Consider the following 18,686-nt stretch of genomic DNA (forward strand, 5'->3'; position numbering starts at 1 on the left):
GGTCAGAAACAGACTCCATGAGGGTGGTATGAGTGCCCGACGTCCACAGGTGGGGGTTGTGCTTACAGCCCAACACCTTGCAGGACGTTTGGCATTTGCCAGAGAACACCAAGATTGGCAAATTCGCCACTGGCGCCCTGTGCTCTTCACAGATGAAAGCAGGTTCACACTGAGCACATGTGACAGACGTGACAGAGTCTGGAGACGCCGTGGAGAATGTTCTGCTGCCTGCAACATCCTCCAGCATGACCGGTTTGGCGGTGGGTCAGTCATGGTGTGGGGTGGCATTTCTTTGGGGGGGCCGCACAGCCCTCCATGTGCTCGCCAGAGGTAGCCTGACTGCCATTAGGTACTGAGATGAGATCCTCAGACCCCTTGTGAGACCATATGCTGGTGCGGTTGGCCCTGGGTTCCTCCTAATGCAAGACAATGCTAGACCTCATGTGGCTGGAGTGTGTCAGCAGTTCCTGCAAGAGGAAGGCATTGATGCTATGGACTGGCCCGCCCGTTCCCCAGACCTGAATCCAATTGAGCACATCTGGGACATCATGTCTCGCTCCATCCACCAACGCCACGTTGCACCACAGACTGTCCAGGAGTTGGCGGATGCTTTAGTCCAGGTCTGGGAGGAGATCCCTCAGGAGACCATCCACCACCTCATCAGGAGCATGCTCAGGCGTTGTAGGGAGGTCATACAGGCACGTGGAGGCCAAAAACACTACTGAGCCTAATTTTCACTTGTTTTAATTTTTGTGTGAATTTGTTGTCAGCACATTCAACTATGTAAAGAAAAAAGTATTTAATAAGATTATTTCATCCATTCAGATCTAGGATGTGTTATTTTAGTGTTCCCTTAATTTTTTTGAGCAGTGTATATCTATATCTCAGCAAAAAAAGAAACGTCCCTTTTTCAGGACCCTGTCTTTCAAAGATAATTAGTAAAAATCCAAATATCTTCACAGATCTTCATTGTAAAGGGTTTAAACACTGTTTCCCATGCTTGTTCAATGAACCATAAACAATTAATGAACATGCACCTGTGGAACGGTCGTTAAGACACTAACAGCTTACAGACGGTAGGCAATTAAGGTCACAGTTATGAAAACTTAGGACCCTAAAGAGGCCTTTCTACTGACTCTGAAAAACACCAAAAGAAAGATGCCCAGGGTCCCTGCTCATCTGCATGAATGTGCCTTAGGCATGCTGCGAGGCATGAGGACTGCAGATGTGGCCAGGGAAACAAATTGCAATATCCGTACTGTGAGACGCCTAAGACAGCGCTACAGAGAGACAGGATCGGTACATCCGATCGTCACACCTGTGGGACAGGTACAGGATGGCAACAACAACTGCCCGAGTTACACCAGGAACGCACAATCCCTCCATCAGTACTTAGACTGTCTGCAATAGGCTGAGAGAGGCTGAACTGGGGGCTTATAGGCCTGTTGTAAGGCAGGTCCTCACCAGACATCACCGGCAACAATGTCGCCTACAGACAGGACTGGCAAAAAGTGCTCTTCACTGATGAGTCGCGGTTTTGTCTCACCATGGGGTGTTGGTCGGATTCGCGTTTATCGTCGAAGGAATGAGCGTTACACTGAGGCCTGTACTCTGGAGCGGGATCGATTTGGAGGTGGAGGGTCCGTCATGGTCTGGGGCAGTGTCATTGCAGGCAATCTCATCGCTGTGCGTTACAGGGAAGACATCCTCCTCCCTCATGTGGTTCCCTTTCTGCAGGCTCATCCTGACATGACCCTCCAGCATGACAATGCCACCAGCCATACTGCTCGTTCTGTGCGTGATTTCCTGCAAGACAGGAATGTCAGTGTTCTGCCATGGCCAGCGAAGAGCCCGGATCTCAAACCCATTGAGCATGTCTGGGACCTGTTGGATCGGAGGGTGAGGGCTAAGGCCATTCCCCCCAGAAATGTCAGGGAACTTGCAGGTGCCTTGGTGGAAGAGTGGGATAACATCTCACAGCAAGAACTGGTAAATCTGGTGCAGTCCATGAGGAGGAGATGCACTGCAGTACTTAATGCAGCTGGTGGCCACACCAGATACTGACTGTTACTTTTTATTTTGACCCCCCCCCTTTGTTCAGGGACACATTATTCAATTTACGTTAGTCACATGTCCGTGGAACCTGTTCAGTTTATGTCTCAGTTGTTGAATCTTGTTATGTTCATGCAAATATTTACACATGTTAAGTTTGCTGAAAATAAACGCAGTTGACAGTGAGAGGATGTTTCTTTTTTTGCTGAGTTTATATATTGGTACCAGTCAAAAGTTTGGACACACCTACTCATTCAAAGGTTTTTCTTTATTTACACTATTTTCTACATTGTAGAATAATAGTGAAGACATCAAAACTATGAAATAACACATATGGAATCTTGTAGTAACCAAAAAAGTGTTAAACAAATCCAAATATTTGTTATATTTGAGATTCTTCAAATATCCACCCTTTTGCCTTGATGACAGCTTTGCACACGCTTGGCATTCTCTCAACCAGCTTCATGAGGTAGTCACCTGGAATGCATTTCAATTAACAGGTGTGCCTTCTTAAAAGTTAATTTGTGGAATTTCTTTCCTTCTTAATGCGTTTGAGCCAATCAGTTTTGTTGTGACAAGGTAGGGGTGGTATACAGAAGATAGCCCTATTTGGTAAAAGACCAATTCCATATTATGGCAAGAACAGCTCAAATAAGCAAAGAGAAACGACAGTCCATCATTACTTTAAGACATGAAGGTCAGTCAATATGGAACATTTCAAGAACATTGAAAGTTTCTTCAAGTGCAGTCACAAAAACCATCAAGCGCTATGATGAAACTGACTCTCGTGAGGACCGCCACAGGAATGGAAGACCCAGAGTTACCTCTGCTGCAGACACATCTCAACATCAACTGTTTTGTATTTGTATTTGTATTTATTATGGATCCCCATTAGCTGCTGCCAAGGCAGCAGCTACTCTTCCTGGGGTCCAGCAAAAGTAAGGCAGTTCATAACATTTTTAAAGCATTACAATACATTCACAGATTTCACAACACACTGTGTTCCCTCAGGCCCCTACTCCACCACTACCACATATCTACAGTACAAAAATCCATGTGTACGTGTGTGTGTATGCATGTGTCTGTGCCTATATTTGTGTTGCTTCACTGTCCCAGCTGTTCCATAAGGTGTTTTTTTCTGTTTTTTAAATCTAATTTTACTACTTGCATCAGTTACTTGATGTGGAATAGAGTTCCATGTAGTCATGGCTCTATGTAGTACTGTGCGCCTCCCATAGTCTGTTCTGGATTTGGGGACTGTGAAGAGACCTCTGGTGGCATGTCTTGTGGGGTATTCATGGGTGACCAAGCTGTGCGCCAGTAGCTCAAACAGACAGCTCTGTGCACCCAACATGTCAACACCTCTCATAAACACAAGTAGTGATGAAGTCAATCTCTCCTCCACCTTGAGCCAGGAGAGATCGACAGAGCTCTCTGTGTACATCCAAGGGCCAGCCGTGCTCCCTGTTCTGAGCCAATTGCATTTTCCTAAGTCCTTTTTTGTGGCACCTGACCACACGACTGAACAGTAGTCCAGTTGTGACAAAATTAGGGCCTGTAGGACTTGCCTTATTGATAGTGTTGTTAAGAAGGTAGAGCAGCGCTTTATTATGGACATACTTCTCCCCATCGTAGCTACTGTTGTATCAATATGTTTTGACCATGACAGTTTACAATCCAGGGTTACTCCAAGCAGTTTAGTCACCTCAACTAGTTGAGGTTTAGGGTTTAGTGAATTATTTGTCCCAAATACAATGCTTTTAGCTTTAGAAATATTTAGGACTAACTTATTCCTTGCCACCCACTCTGAAATTAACTGCAACTCTTTGTTAAGTGTTGCAGTCATTTCAGTCGCTGTAGTAGCTGACATGTATAGTGTTGAGTCATCCGCATACATAGACACTCTGGCTTTACTCAAAGCCAGTGGCATGTCATTAGTAAAGATTGAATAAAGTAATGGGCCTAGACAGCTGCCCTGGGGAATTCCTGATTCTACCTGGATTATGTTGGAGAGGCTTCCATTAAAGAACACCCTCTGTGTTATGTTAGACAGGTAACTCTGTATCCATAGTATAGCAGGTGGAGTAAAGCCATAAGATAAAGGCGAATGAAACGCACACCTATTTAGGCGAGGTGCTGGCTGACGGCGTAAAACACTTGAAAAAGAAAAGGAAAGCCGCACACTCTAGGAGCTCAGATGCAATAATTTAATGTCCTAATAACCAACGTTTCGACAGACAAGCTGTCTTCATCAGGGTATAATGACAAACACTGCGGGTCACTAGTTTATATAGTGTCAAAGGACACACGCAGGTGTCTGTAATCATGGCCGGGTGTGGCCTAATAGCATTTGCCAATTCACAGATAAAAACAACATACAAAGAACATGGATAGCATATGATCATAGATACTTGGCTACATAGGCCCACAACATTTACAATGAATAGCAAAATCACAAGAATGGCTTCAAATCAAAGTCTACGTTGAGACCGAAGGGAGCAAGGGTCTTTAAATTAAACATCCAGGCAGCCTCTCGTTTTAACAATAAGTTGTCGAGGTCACCCCCTCTCCTAGGGAGGGTGACCTGTTCGATGCCGGTATAATGTAGGGAAGAAATCGAGTGGTTCGCTTCCAAAAAGTGGGCAGCGACTGGGTATGTCGAGTTTTTGCACCTAATGGTGCTACGATGCTCCGAGATTCGTACTTTTAATTCGCTCTTTGTTTTACCCATATAATTTTTACCACAAGGACAAGTTATAAGATAAATAACTGCCTTAGTGGAGCACGTAATAACACCTTTGATTGGGATCTGTTTCCCTGTTTGGGGGTGTTTAAAGGATCTACATTTGTAAGTGCCATTGCACTGAGCGCAGCCATTACACTTGTAGTTTCCATCCGGTAGAGGCGCAAATAGACGTTGTGCAGGGATATTTAGGGGTGGTAAATCAGAGTTTACCAATTGATCTCTGAGATTTCTTCCCCGCGAGAATACATCCAAGGGAGGGTCTGAAAACACATTACCAATACTGTCATCGGATCTTAGAATGTGCCAATGTTTGTGAACGATTCCCTTAATTTGTTCAGAGCACTTTGAATAGCGTGTAGTTAGAACGCAAGAATGCTTCTTTTTGCGAGACTGTCCTTGAAAGAGATCAGGTCTCGATTTGTTTTGAATTTTCTCAATGGCAGTATTAGTCTGACCAGTATTAGTCTGAATTTTCTTTGCGTCTCAGCCATATTACGGTCTAAATCTGATAGTTTTTTACAAATTATTTTGATTTGACAGAATTGGCTGTAGGGCAAACTGTTTTTCAAGGGAAGCGGCTTTCCCCCTTCTGATAACCAGGTGGCGAATCGCATCTCTGCATGTCTGGCAGACATATCAGTATGGATGACGGATCACCACCTCAAGCTGAACCCTGGCAAGACGGAGCTGCTCTTCCTCCCGGGGAAGGACTGCCCGTTCCATGATCTCGCCATCACGGTTGACAACTCCGTTGTGTCCTCCTCCCAGAGTGCGAAGAGCCTTGGCGTGACCCTGGACAACACCCTGTCGTTCTCCGCTAACATCAAGGCGGTGACCCGCTCCTGCAGGTTCATGCTCTACAACATTCGGAGAGTACGACCCTGCCTTACACAGGAAGCGGCACAGGTCCTAATCCAGGCACTTGTCATCTCCCGTCTGGATTACTGCAACTCGCTGTTGGCTGGCCTCCCTGCCTGTGCCATTAAACCCCTACAACTCATCCAGAATGCCGCAGCCCGTCTGGTGTTCAACCTTCCCAAGTTCTCTCACGTCACCCCCCTCCTCCGCACACTCCACTGGCTTCCAGTTGAAGCTCGCATCCGTTACAAGACCATGGTGCTTACCTATGGAGCAGTGAGGGGAACGGCACCTCTGTACCTTCGGGCTCTGATCAGTCCCTACACCCAAACGAGGGCATTGCGTTCATCCACCTCTGGCCTGCTGGCTCCCCTTCCTCTGCGGAAGCATAGTTCCCGCTCAGCCCAGTCAAAACTGTTCGCTGCTCTGGCACCCCAATGGTGGAACAAGCTCCCTCACGACGCCAGGACAGCGGAGTCACTCACCACCTTCCGGAGACATTTGAAACCCCACCTCTTTAAGGAATACCTGGGATAGGATAAAGTAATCCTTCTGGCTATAGGGTGAATGCACCAATTTGTGAGTCGCTCTGGATAAGAGCGTCTGCTAAATGACGTAAATGTGCCCTTGAGCAAGGCACTTAACCCTAATTGCTCCTGTAAGTCGCTCTGGATAAGAGCGTCTGCTAATGACTAAAATGTAAATGTAAAAATGTGACAACTATCAGCCCTCAACAAACTGTTTCGATCAGTAGGTTTCCTGTAAAGATCAGTGTATAGAACATTATCCTCACACAAAATCAGAAGATAAAGTAAACTGATTTGACGTGTGTCAGATTGCATAGTAAATCTCAGGTGCTCAGAACAAGAGTTAAGAAAAGCATGGAATGCCTGGAGCTGTTTTGAATCACCCCTCCATAGAACAAAAATATCATCAATGTACCGTTTCCAAATAATAATGTTAGGCAGGGGAATTACTTTTGCTTCCCTCCAAGCCTGGGGGCACACACATTCTAGTAGGCTTAAATTGAAAATATGGCAAATAGGAGTGGCAATATCGTCCGCTATTATCCTCAGTAATTTTCCATCCAAGTTGTCAGACCCCGGTGGCTTTATATTGTTGATAGACAACAATACTTTTTTCACCTCTTCCACACTCACTTTATGGAATTCAAAATTACAATGCTTGTCTTTCATAATTTGGTCAGATATACTTGGATGTTTAGTGTCAGCAATTGTTGCTGGCATGTCATGCCTAAGTTTGCTAATCTTGCCAATGAAAAAATCATTAAAGTAGTTGGCAATATCAGTTGGTTTTGTGATGAATGAGCCATCTGATTCAATAAAATTTCATTTAAGGTGCTCCAAAGATTATTTACTATCATTCTTTATGTCATTTACCTTTGTTTCATAGTGTAGTTTCTTCTTCTTTTTATTCAGTTTAGTCACATGATTTCCCAATTTGCAGTACGTTTGCCAATTGGTTGTGCAGCCAGAGTTATTTGCCATATCCCTCTCAACCATACCATTTTAAAATTCCTCATCAATCCACAGGTATTTAACCGTTTCTACAGTCATTTTCTTAATGGGTGCATGCTTATTAGTAACTGGAATAAGCAATTTCATAAATGTGTCTGTCACGACTTCCACCAAGGCTGCCCCCCCTCCTGGTTCGGGCAGGCTTCGGCGTTCGTCGTCACCGGAGTACTACAGTGGGGAAAAAAAGTATTTAGTCAGCCACCAATTGTGCAAGTTCTCCCACTTAAAAAGATGAGAGAGGCCTGTAATTTTCATCATAGGTGCACATCAACTATGACAGACAAATTGAGAAAAAAAATCCAGAAAATCACATTGTAGGATTTTTAATGAATTTATTTGCAAATTATGGTGGAAAATAAGTATTTGGTCACCTACAAACAAGCAAGATTTCTGGCTCTCACAGACCTGTAACTTCTTCTTTAAGAGGCTCCTCTGTCCTCCACTCGTTACCTGTATGAATGGCACCTGTTTGAACTTGTTATCAGTATAAAAGACACCTGTCCACAACCTCAAACAGTCACACTCCAAACTCCACTATGGCCAAGACCAAAGAGCCGTCAAAGGACACAAGAAACAAAATTGTAGACCTGCACCAGGCTGGGAAGACTGAATCTGCAATAGGTAAGCAGCTTGGTTTGAAGAAATCAACTGTGGGAGCAATTATTAGGAAATGGAAGACATTCAAGACCACTGATAATCTCCCTCGATCTGGGGCTCCACGCAAGATCACACCCCGTGGGGTCAAAATGATCACAAGAACGGTGAGCAAAAATCCCAGAACCACACGGGGGGACCTAGTGAATGACCTGCAGAGAGCTGGGACCAAAGTAACAAAGCCTACCATCAGTAACACACTACGCCGCCAGGGACTCAAATCCTGCATTGCTAGACGTGTCCCCCTGCTTAAGCCAGTACATGTCCAGGCCCATCTGAAGTTTGCTAGAGTGCATTTGGATGATCCAGAAGAGGATTGGGAGAATGTCATATGGTCAGATGAAACTTTTTGGTAAAAACTCAACTCGTCGTGTTTGGAGGACAAAGAATGCTGAGTTGCATCCAAAGAACACCATACCTACTGTGAAGCATGGGGGTGGAAACATCATGCTTTGGGGCTGTTTTTCTGCAAAGGGACCAGGACGACTGATCCGTGTAAAGGAAAGAATGAATGGGGCCATGTATCGTGAGATTTTGAGTGAAAACCTCCTTCCATCAGCAAGGGCATTGAAGATGAAACGTGGCTGGGTCTTTCAGCATGAAAATGATCCCAAACACACCGCCCGGGCAATGAAGGAGTGGCTTCGTAAGAAGCATTTCAAGGTCCTGGAGTGGCCTAGCCAGTCTCCAGATCTCAACCCCATAGAACATCTTTGGAGGGAGTTGAAAGTCCGTGTTGCCCAGCGACAGCTCCAAAACATCACTGCTCTAGAGGAGATCTGCATGGAGGAATGGGCCAAAATACCAGCAACAGTGTGTGAAAACCTTGTGAAGACTTACAGAAAACGTTTGACCTGTGTCATTGCCAACAAAGGGTATATAACAAAGAATTGAGAAACTTTTGTTATTGACCAAATACTTATTTTCCACCATAATTTGCAAATAAATTCATTAAAAATCCTACAATGTGATTTTCTGGATTTTTTTTTCTCATTTTGTCTGTCAGAGTTGACGTGTACCTATGATGAAAATTACAGGCCTCTCTCATCTTTTTAAGTGGGAGAACTTGCACAATTGGTGGCTGACTAAATACTTTTTTTCCCCACTGTAGCTACTGCCGATCCCATTCATATCACTCCGCTTGTCATGTCTTGTCAATCACACACACCTGGTGCTCATTTTTTTTTTGTCATTTAGTAGACACTCTTATCCAGAGCGACTTACAGTTAGTGAGTGCATACATTATCATTTTCATACTGGCCCCCCGTGGGAATCGAACCCACAACCCTGGCGTTGCAAACGACATGCTCTACCAATTGAGCTACATCCCTGCCGGCCATTCCCTACCCTGGGCCAATTGTGCGCCGCCCCATGGGTCTCCCGTTCGCGGCCGGCTACGACAGAGCCTGGATTCGAACCAGGATCTCTAGTGGCACAGCTAGCACTGCGATGCAGTGCCTTAGACCACTGCGCCACTCGGGAGACACTCATTCCCCTAATTAGTATGTGTATAAGTGTTCCCCTTGTCTTTGTGATTGTTTGTTGTGAGAGCGTGTAGCTCGGTTGAGCTACTATTCTTAGTGTTTATGCCAAGGTGGATGTTTTCCCTTGTTAGTTTCATTTTGACACTTTCATTTTGACAGCGTTTGAATTATGTAAACGGAATAAACTCTGGACTTCGGTATTTTACCTCCTGCGCCTGACTCCTTCCTTCACACCTCGTCACAGTGTCAAGTGCAGTGTCTGTTTGCTCCTCATTACACACCACCGACCAACATATATTCTTTACATCAACAACATAGGAATCACTACAAAATGTATTGTATTACCTCATATACACACTATTAGGCCCAGCCTTTGGAAATTTGGTTTTCCTAGATATGGGATCACTACATCCAATGGATTTGGATACTGCTTTCAAACAAATCTCTGCAGCATTAGTAAAGATATGATCAATACATGTTGATGATTTAATTCATGTACTGTTTGTAACTACCCTGGTAGGTTGACTGATCACCTGAACTAGGTTGCAGGCACTGGTTACAGTTTGAAGCTTTCTCTTGAGTGGGCAGCCTGATGAAAGCCTGTCAATATTTAAATCACCCAGAAAATATACCTCTCTGTTGATATCACATACAGTTGAAGTCAGAAGTTTACATACACCTTAGCCAAATACATTTAAACTCAGTTTTTCACAATTCCTGACATTTAATCCTAGTAAAAATTCCCTGTCTTAGGTCAGTTAGGATCACCACTTTATTTTAAGAATGTGAAATGTCAGAATAATAGTAGAGAGAATGATTTTATTTCAGCTTTTATTTCTTTCATCACATTCCCAGTGGGTCAGAAGTTTACATACACTCAATTAGTATTTGGTACCATTGCCTTTAAATTGTTTAACTTGGGTCAAACATTTCGGGTAGCCTTCCACAAGCTTCCCACAATAAGTTGGGTGAATTTTGGCCCATTCCTCCTGACAGAGCTGGTGTAACTGAGTCAGGTTTGTAGGCCTCCTTGCTCGCACACGCTTTTTCAGTTCTGTCCACACATTTTCTATAGGATTGAGGTCAGGGCTTTGTGAAGGCCACTCCAATACTTTGACTTTGTTGTCCTTAAGCCATTTTGCCACAACTTTGGAAGTATGCTTGGGGTCATTTTAACTTCCTGACTGATGTCTTGAGATGTTGCTTCAATGTATCCACATAATTTTCCTTCCTCATGATGCCATCTATTTTGTGAAGTGCACCAGTCCCTCCTGCAGCAAAGCACCCCCACAGCATGATGCTGCCACCCCCGTGTTTCACGGTTGGGATGGTGTTCTTCGGCTTGCAAGTAACCCCCTTTTTCCTCCAAACATAATGATGGTCATTATGGCCAAACAGTTATATTTTAGTTTCATCAGACCAGAGGACATTTCTCCAAAAAGTGCGATCTTTGTCCCAATGTGCAGTTGCAAACCGTGGTCTGGCTTTTTTATGGCGGTTTTGGAGCAGTGGCTTCTTCCTTGCTGAGCGGCCTTTCAGGTCATGTCAATAAAGGGCTAGTTTTACTGTGGATATAGATACTTTTGTACCTGTTTCCTCCAGCATCTTCACAAGATCCTTTGCTGTTGTTCTGGGATTGATTTGCACTTTTTGCACCAAAGTACGTTCATCTCTAGGAGACAGAACGCGTCTCCTTCCTGAGCGGTATGACGGCTGCGTGGTCCCATGGTGTTTATACTTGCGTACTATTGTTTGTACAGATGAACGTGGTACCTTCAGGTGTTTGGAAATTGTTCCCAAGGATGAACCAGACTTGAGGAGGTCTACACAAATTTTTTCTGAGGTCGGCTGATTTCTTTAGATTTTCCCATGATGTCAAGCAAAGAGGCACTGAGTTTGAAGGTAGGCCTTGAAATACATCCACAGGTACACCTCCAATTGACTCAAATTATGTCAATTAGCCTATCAGAACCTTCTAAAGCCATGACATCATTTTCTGGAATTTCCCAAGCTGTTGAAAGGCACAGTCAACTTAGTGTATTGGCCCTCCTGTAGCTCAGTTGGTAGAGCATGGCGCTTGCAACGCCAGGGTTGTGGGTTCGATTCCCACGGGGGGCCTGTATGAAAATGTATGCACTCACTAACTGTAAGTCGCTCTGGATAAGAGCGTCTGCTAAATGACTAAAATCTAAATGTAACATGTATGTAAACTTCTGACCCACTGGAATTGTGATAGAGTGAATTATAAGTGAAATAATCTGTCTGTAAACAATTATTGGAAAGATTACTTGTGTCATGCACAAAGTAGATGTCCTAACTGACTTGACAAAACTATAGTTTGTTAACAAGAAATGTGTGGAGTGTACATTTCAACTGTAAATTATCAAGCATTTCACACATGTTATCCAGATACTGACTGCTAGCACTTGGTGGTCTATAGCAGCTTCCCACCAGAATGGGCTTTAGGTGAGGCAGATGAACCTGTAGCCATATTCCTTCAACAGTATTTAACATGAGATCCTCTCTAATCTTCACAGGAATGTGGTTCTGAATATAAACAGCAACACCTCCACCATTGGCATTTCTATATTTTCTGTAAATGTTATAACCTTGTATTGCTACCACTGTATCATCAAAGGTATTATCTAAGTGAGTTTCAGAGATAGTCAGAATATGAATGTCATCTGTTACTAGCAAATTATTGATTTCATGAACCTTGTTTCTTAATCTATAAATGTTAACGTGGGCTATTTTGAGCACTTTTCTTCTGGGATGCTTACTTGTTTTATTGCTTTACTGGGAAGCTTAGCAGCAGTAGATGTGGTCATGTTCTTGATGTTAGTCCAGGGTGAGCTGCACACAGTGGCCTTCCTCCTCAGGCACACCGGCTCAGTGCTAACAGTATAAATCTGGTTCTTAGGTACATGATTACTGCATACAATAGCTGTAGGATCAGGGCAGTCAGGGCAGTTAGAGGGACATAAATTAGGTTACTTATATTGTGTCTACCGACGCCCCTGGTGTAATGTACATTTTCTGAAGCATTTTGACAACTCTGCGTCACAATGGTAGGGGTTAGCTGAGCTGGGCTTGGGTCATTGCTAAGTCATTTTCTCAACGCAGCCTTATAATGCTGTGAAAGGATCCAGGAACCCAAATGATTTGGGTGGATCCCATCCTCCTTATAAAACATGTTTTGTTTAGAAAAGGTATCGAAATTGTCAACAAAAGTTACACCCATTGAGCTGCAATAATCACGTGTCATAATAATCAGTTTGAACTGTTCAGAGCTGCCCTTCATAATGTCATTAAAACCCACATGGACTACGATAGAATCGATTTCCATGTCCTGACTTAGTACATTCGGGAGCAGCTTAGTAATATCATTTACTCGAGCTCCGGGATAGGACATTGTTTTTGCACCAGGAACGGTCACATTTCTTACCATGGAGCTGCCCAAAATCACGGCTGGCGAGAAGGACGAGGAAGAGGAGACTGTGTGAATCAGGCCTTTATGGTCGAATTGCTGCAAAGAAACCACTACTAAAGGACACCAGTAAGAAGAAGAGACCTGCTTGGGCCAAAAGACATGAGCAATGGACATTAGACCGGTGGAAATTTGTCCTTTGGTCTGGAGTCCAAATTTGAGGTTTTTGTGAGACTCGGTGTGGGTGAACGGATTATCTCCACGTGTATTTCCCACCGTAAAGTATGGAGGAGGAGGTGTTATGGTGTGGGGTGCTTTGCTGGTGACACTGTCTGTGATCTATTTAGAATTCAAGGCACACTTAACCAGCATGGCTACCATCAGCATTCTGCAGCGATGCGCCATCCCATCTGGTTTGGGCTTAGTGGGACTATCATTTGTTTTTCAACAGGACAATGACACAACACACCTCCAGGCTGTGTAAGGTCTATTTTACCAAGAAGGAGAGTGATGGAGTGCTGCATTCTGCTGCATCAGATGACCTGGCCTCTACAATCCCCCGACCTTAACCCAATTGAGATGGTTTGGGATGAGTCGGACCGCAGCGTGAAGGAAAAGCAGCCAACAAGTGCTCAGCATATGTGGGAACTCCTTCAAGACTGTTGGAAAACCATTCTAGGTGAAGCTGGTTGAGAGAATGCCAAGAGTGTGCAAAGCTGTCATCAAGGCAAAGGGTGGCAATTTGAAGAATCTCAAATATAAAAAATATTTGGATTTGTTTAACACTTTTTTGTTTACTACATGATTCCATGTGTTATTTCATAGTTTTGATGTCTTCACTATTATTCTACAATGTAGAAAATAGTACAAATAAAGAAAAACCCTTGAACTGGTAGTGTATATTCACACACACAAACACACACACACACACGCACACTGAGTCCCTGTCATTGTGAGGGCAGCTATTTCCACCATGGTCTCCTTAAGAGTAACATATGCTAATCTAGGCTCTGTGCAGTGTGCACAGCCAGCCACTCTCTCTGGTGTAAAATGTCACACAGAATGATGTTGTACTGCTTTTTCTTTGGACACAGCCAGACAGAGAGATGGGCCTGGGGAGGATGGACGGAGAGTATAACTTTTCTGACCGCTGTCTATTAAAGGACCACTGACTCCAATTAGCATGGCAAGCCATTACGTCCTTCTAAGCCAAAAGTGAAATTCTTAAATATGTCTCTGTATATGGATGGAATGTGAGAAGTATATGAAGACATTCACTCAGTTAGCAAACAAGAGACAAAAAGTTGCATTACAAGTTCCTTGTCAGCACCATTTTTATTATATTACAATTATGTTTTATTTATAAAAGACACAGTTAATACTTATAGCAAATACCCATCATCAATATTTATATACAAAGTAGGATGCACATACACATTGACACACTTTCTTCATCCTGGCCTTGCGAGCTCAGTCTCTCCGTCCTCAGAAAGACACTGAAATAGCCTAGTTCTGGGGGATTTCAGAGTACTAGTAATAACATGCCTGTAAGTTAAGGAGCCTCGTTGCTATGTTGCTTTGTTATTGTATCTAAGTGCAAAGGGGGTCCATGTATCCCAGAGTGAATCGGAGCTCTCACACTCTGCTGCTCGTCGTCAGGATGGGACATATAACCTTTCTGAATTACCCCTGACAGATAACGTGCGGTGATATCATGTTCTTTCTCCAGTAAATCATGACAACAGCTGCTCTATGGAGCCATGATGTTCAATTTAGGATTCTGGACGGGATCAAAGAGGATTTGACAGAGGGAAAAATACATGAAAGCTGACAGTAAGAGAGTTGTTCTTATCCTAAACCTTTTCCTCTATAGGGGCTGTCAAGGAAACCTGACTCCAACATGACATGTTGATGAAAGGAGAAAGCAATAACTTGAACACACACTTGTAGTTTTCCTCCATCTTGTAGTCCTTCCATTACATAATGCAGCAGGGAGAACTGATAAAAACATTAATCAAGGCCAGATGGCTATCTGTCAAACTTTCCCTGAGTCCTTTACTCTCCCTCTTCCATCGCTAGGCAGGAAACATTGAGCACTCACGTTCCTTGGTTTCACAAAGTTCTGTTGACATCCTGTGATTTATGTTGATTGTGGAAACCTTGAATAATCTTTGTTGTTGCTTCATCAAACGTGTGTGTGTGTGTGTGTGTGTGTGACACCAACAACATAGTGTTTTGGGTACATGGCTACAGTACATTCTGCAAATATGCTCTGACAACATAGATAAACAAATAGACATGGTCATGGCATTCTTATTTTAATTGATTGAAGGCAAGTAATTATGGAATGGAAGATGCCCATCACTGCTACCTGAGTTAGCAGTGATGGGCCAGTAAACTAGTATAAACCAGAGCAGATGTCAGGGTTATTAATGTTTGGTCCTAGAAATACCCTGAGATGAGCCGGTCTGTGCTGGTCAGTGTCTACTCCCTGGGGTGAGTGAGACAGACTGGTGTTAACTGAACCCTGTTTACTAAAGGAGTTATTTCTGGATGGGAAGAGCTCTTTACGGAACTGGACAGGAAGTGTTTAGCATTGTTTTGTTACCCCTCAGCTGTCTGAGTGTAGCTCTAACTTTCCATATTTTTTGTAGACAAGAACAATCCACAAGCCTCCCTACTTTTTGTCATACATTAACACAAAAGCACTGTATTCACTGAGTGCTTTGAACTTGAATGAACTTTAATCTTAGACTTTGTGCTAAATTATTATTCAGAAGCATGTCTTATCTTCTCCTATTTAAAACCACGTCTTACCCCACAGTGAACCATCCTTGTTCCTGTTCCAGTGTCTGGACATTGAGTGTCCTGTATGGCCCTCAGCATAAGAAGACAAGAGCCATGCAGAAGACAGTGGACATGCTGGCCCAGTAAGCAACTCATAGTGTCTTAGCACAATGATAAAGTGCATTCCCTACACTGTCTGCTCTGTTAAATGCATTAAGTCATATAATCGTTTACAGTACTGTATTTTTTTCTGAGGTTGCTGGGAGACAGAGGAGGGAGGGCAGCCTGAAAATAAGGCCTCATTTCTGTGCAGTCCTACCTTCCTATAGCAAGGCAGGAGGAAACGCAAACATGTCTGACTCCTAACATGCCATCAGAGCTGAGCTGGATGAATGGGCCTGAGCCCGCTAAGAAAATAGATACCCTCCCTCTGTCGCAAGTAGAAATTAGATCAATTGGAAGTGGACCAAGAAGACCCCTGACAATCATTTCTGTTTTCATTGTCCATTCTCTGAGAAATTGGTGTCAGGCTGTTGTTAAGACCACGCAGACAGAACTCTTCAGAATGAAGTGGCAGAGGGTTCTACAGCTCAGAGAAGAGCTGCAGCAGAGGACTCTCTGTCCCTTCCATTCCACTCTGTGTATACAATGAAGAGATTCCATGTTATGCTGCTGTACTTAACTGTACCATTGTTGTTGATTTTGTAAAATAAATGACCCAAGGCTTATTAATAAAGACTCAAACTCAGGAAAACACACTCAAGTAGTAATTTAATTGTTTTTGCAATAGGAACTGGTGTTTAAACAATGGTTCAAAACAGATTCTGACAATTCACCCATCTTTGTTAAAGTGAATTACACCAATGAGTCATGAGGGTAGCACACCCCTTTTTAAACATAAAACATTTAGGCATAAAAGGCTCTTTGGCACCGCAGTGTGTTTAAACACGGCACATTGGATAGTTTGGAGATTTAATTTAACCTACAATGTTTTGTATCAAAAAGGATTGCCTTTTTGACAATGTTCTTAAGCCCAAAATGAACTTAGTGTATTTAAGTGTATTGATCAAACTGAGTGTTTTAAGGTTTTCATGTTATATTCACACACTACAGAGATGTTTAAGGACTTGCACCTGTTTTCTAATGTATCTGGGCACTTAAGTGCAAGTTCAACCAGGTGTGTCATGCACCCCAAAAATCTGAAGGGGCACAAAGTTTGTGAGGATGGGGGGGGATACATTGGATAATTTTTCATACACCTGAAACAGATTTATTTCTTCAATTTAGAGCCATAATCATTATTCTTAATTCTATGTAAAAAAATATGCATTTTTTTTCTGCATATCTAAGCATACATCTTGACCTGTCTGTATCCTCCTGACTGGTGATATTTTTTTTAATAAACATAATATGCTTCTCTGAAAAAATCTGGGTAAAAGTTTGAAGGGAATGTGAGTCTTATTCAGTACATTTAGTTATTGCTTGCTTTTCTAAAGTCTACCAACCTTGCCAGCAGGCATGCCAGCTAGGTTAGTTAGACAAGCTACTGTAGCTACTATAACTTGATTGATGGCCTGAAATTGCTTCTTGGTAGCTAGTTAGGAGGTTTGGAGATTGGGAACCTATCTGGGCTAGCTAAAGCCAACTTCCTAAAATTGTATTAGTATTACAGAGAATCCCCCCAAACAAATGTTTTTGTCGATATACTGTACATAGCAAAAAAATTATGTAAACAGGAAAAATATGACTTGGCACGTGCCCCTGTGCCCCCTATGAGCATGATGCCTCTGAGTGCAACAACAAACTATTATTAGTTATAAATCTTTCAACTCTAAAGTGCTCTACTTTAACTCATTTGCATTTAGCTTAGTCACAATAGCATTTGTAAAGCAATGATATTTTAATTCCACACTCTTTATAATCTGTTATAACAAGACAGTGCCAAGTAAGCTTAATGTGAATGATCTGTGTTCGGTGTTTCTGCACTGTTACATAGGAGAACTCTAAAGCACCGTACTGAGGAAAAAGAAAGGGGCTTGAGGGGTGGAGCCATATTGGAGGTACTTTTTTTTTGCACATGCACACAGTCACACACATACACTCAAACTCTCACACACACACACTCAAACTAACACACACACATGCAAACTCACACACACACAGGCAGTGATACTAAGCTGGTACTCTGTTCCTAAAATAGCCACAGTGGTACACACACTAACATGCTGTCTAGACCGGGCACGCGCATGCGTCTGTGTGCGCCATGGCGCGCATGTTGATTTTGTACATCCACAGCAGACGCGATCCAAGACACGCAGGTTGAAATATAAACACGAACTCTGAACCAACTATATTAATTTGGGGACAGGTCGAAACACATTAAACATTCATCGACATTTACAGTTGAAGTTGGAAGTTTACATAGACTTAGGTCGGAGTCATTAAAACTCATTTTTCAACCACTCCACAAATTTCTTGATAACAAACTATAGTTTTGGTAAGTCGGTTAGGACATCTACTTTGTGCATGACACAAGTAATTTTTCCAACAATTGTGTACAGACAGATTATTTCACTTATAATTCACTGTATCACAATTCCAGTGGGTCAGGAGTTTACATACACTAAGTTGACTGTGCCTTTAAACAGCTTGGAAAATTCCAGAAAATGATGTCATGGCTTTAGAAGCTTCTGATAGGCTAATTGACATAATTTGAGTAGATTGGAGGTGTACCTGTGGATGTATTTCAAGGCCTACCTTCAAACTCAGTGCCTCTTTGCTTGACATCATGGGAAAATCATAAGAAATCAGCCAAGACCTCAGACAAATAATTGTAGTCCTCCACAAGTCTGGTTCACCCTTGGGAGCAATTTCCAAACGCCTGAAGGTACCACCTTCATCTGTACAAACAATAGTACGCTAGTATAAACACCATGGGACCATGCAGCCATTATACCGCTCATGATGGAGAAACGTTCTGTCTCCTAGAGATGAACGTACTTTGGTGCGAAAAGTGAAAATCAATCCCAGAACAACAGCAAAGGACCTTGTGAAGATGCTGGAGGAAACGGGTACAAAAGTATCTATATCCACAGTAAAACGAGTCCTATATCGACATAACCTGAAAGGCTGCTCAGCAA

At 43.0% G+C, this 18,686-nt stretch overlaps 1 protein-coding gene across 1 annotated transcript in view; it reads left to right on the forward strand.

Annotated features, from left to right (window-relative positions):
• Window positions 1-15,693, forward strand: part of ttc23 (tetratricopeptide repeat domain 23) — a gene marked incomplete at both ends in the record, with an annotated part of 34,791 nt that extends 19,098 nt beyond the window's left edge. Inside the window, 2 exon segments of the mRNA XM_084172043.1 lie at window positions 15,609-15,622; window positions 15,624-15,693. Of these exon segments, the coding sequence (XP_084028169.1) occupies window positions 15,609-15,622; window positions 15,624-15,693 (84 nt within the window).
• Window positions 15,694-18,686: the final 2,993 nt, after the last annotated feature.

This window comes from Coregonus lavaretus (genome assembly GCF_964263955.1).
Source record: "Coregonus lavaretus genome assembly, chromosome: 11".
Taxonomy (NCBI): Eukaryota; Metazoa; Chordata; class Actinopteri; order Salmoniformes; family Salmonidae; genus Coregonus; species Coregonus lavaretus.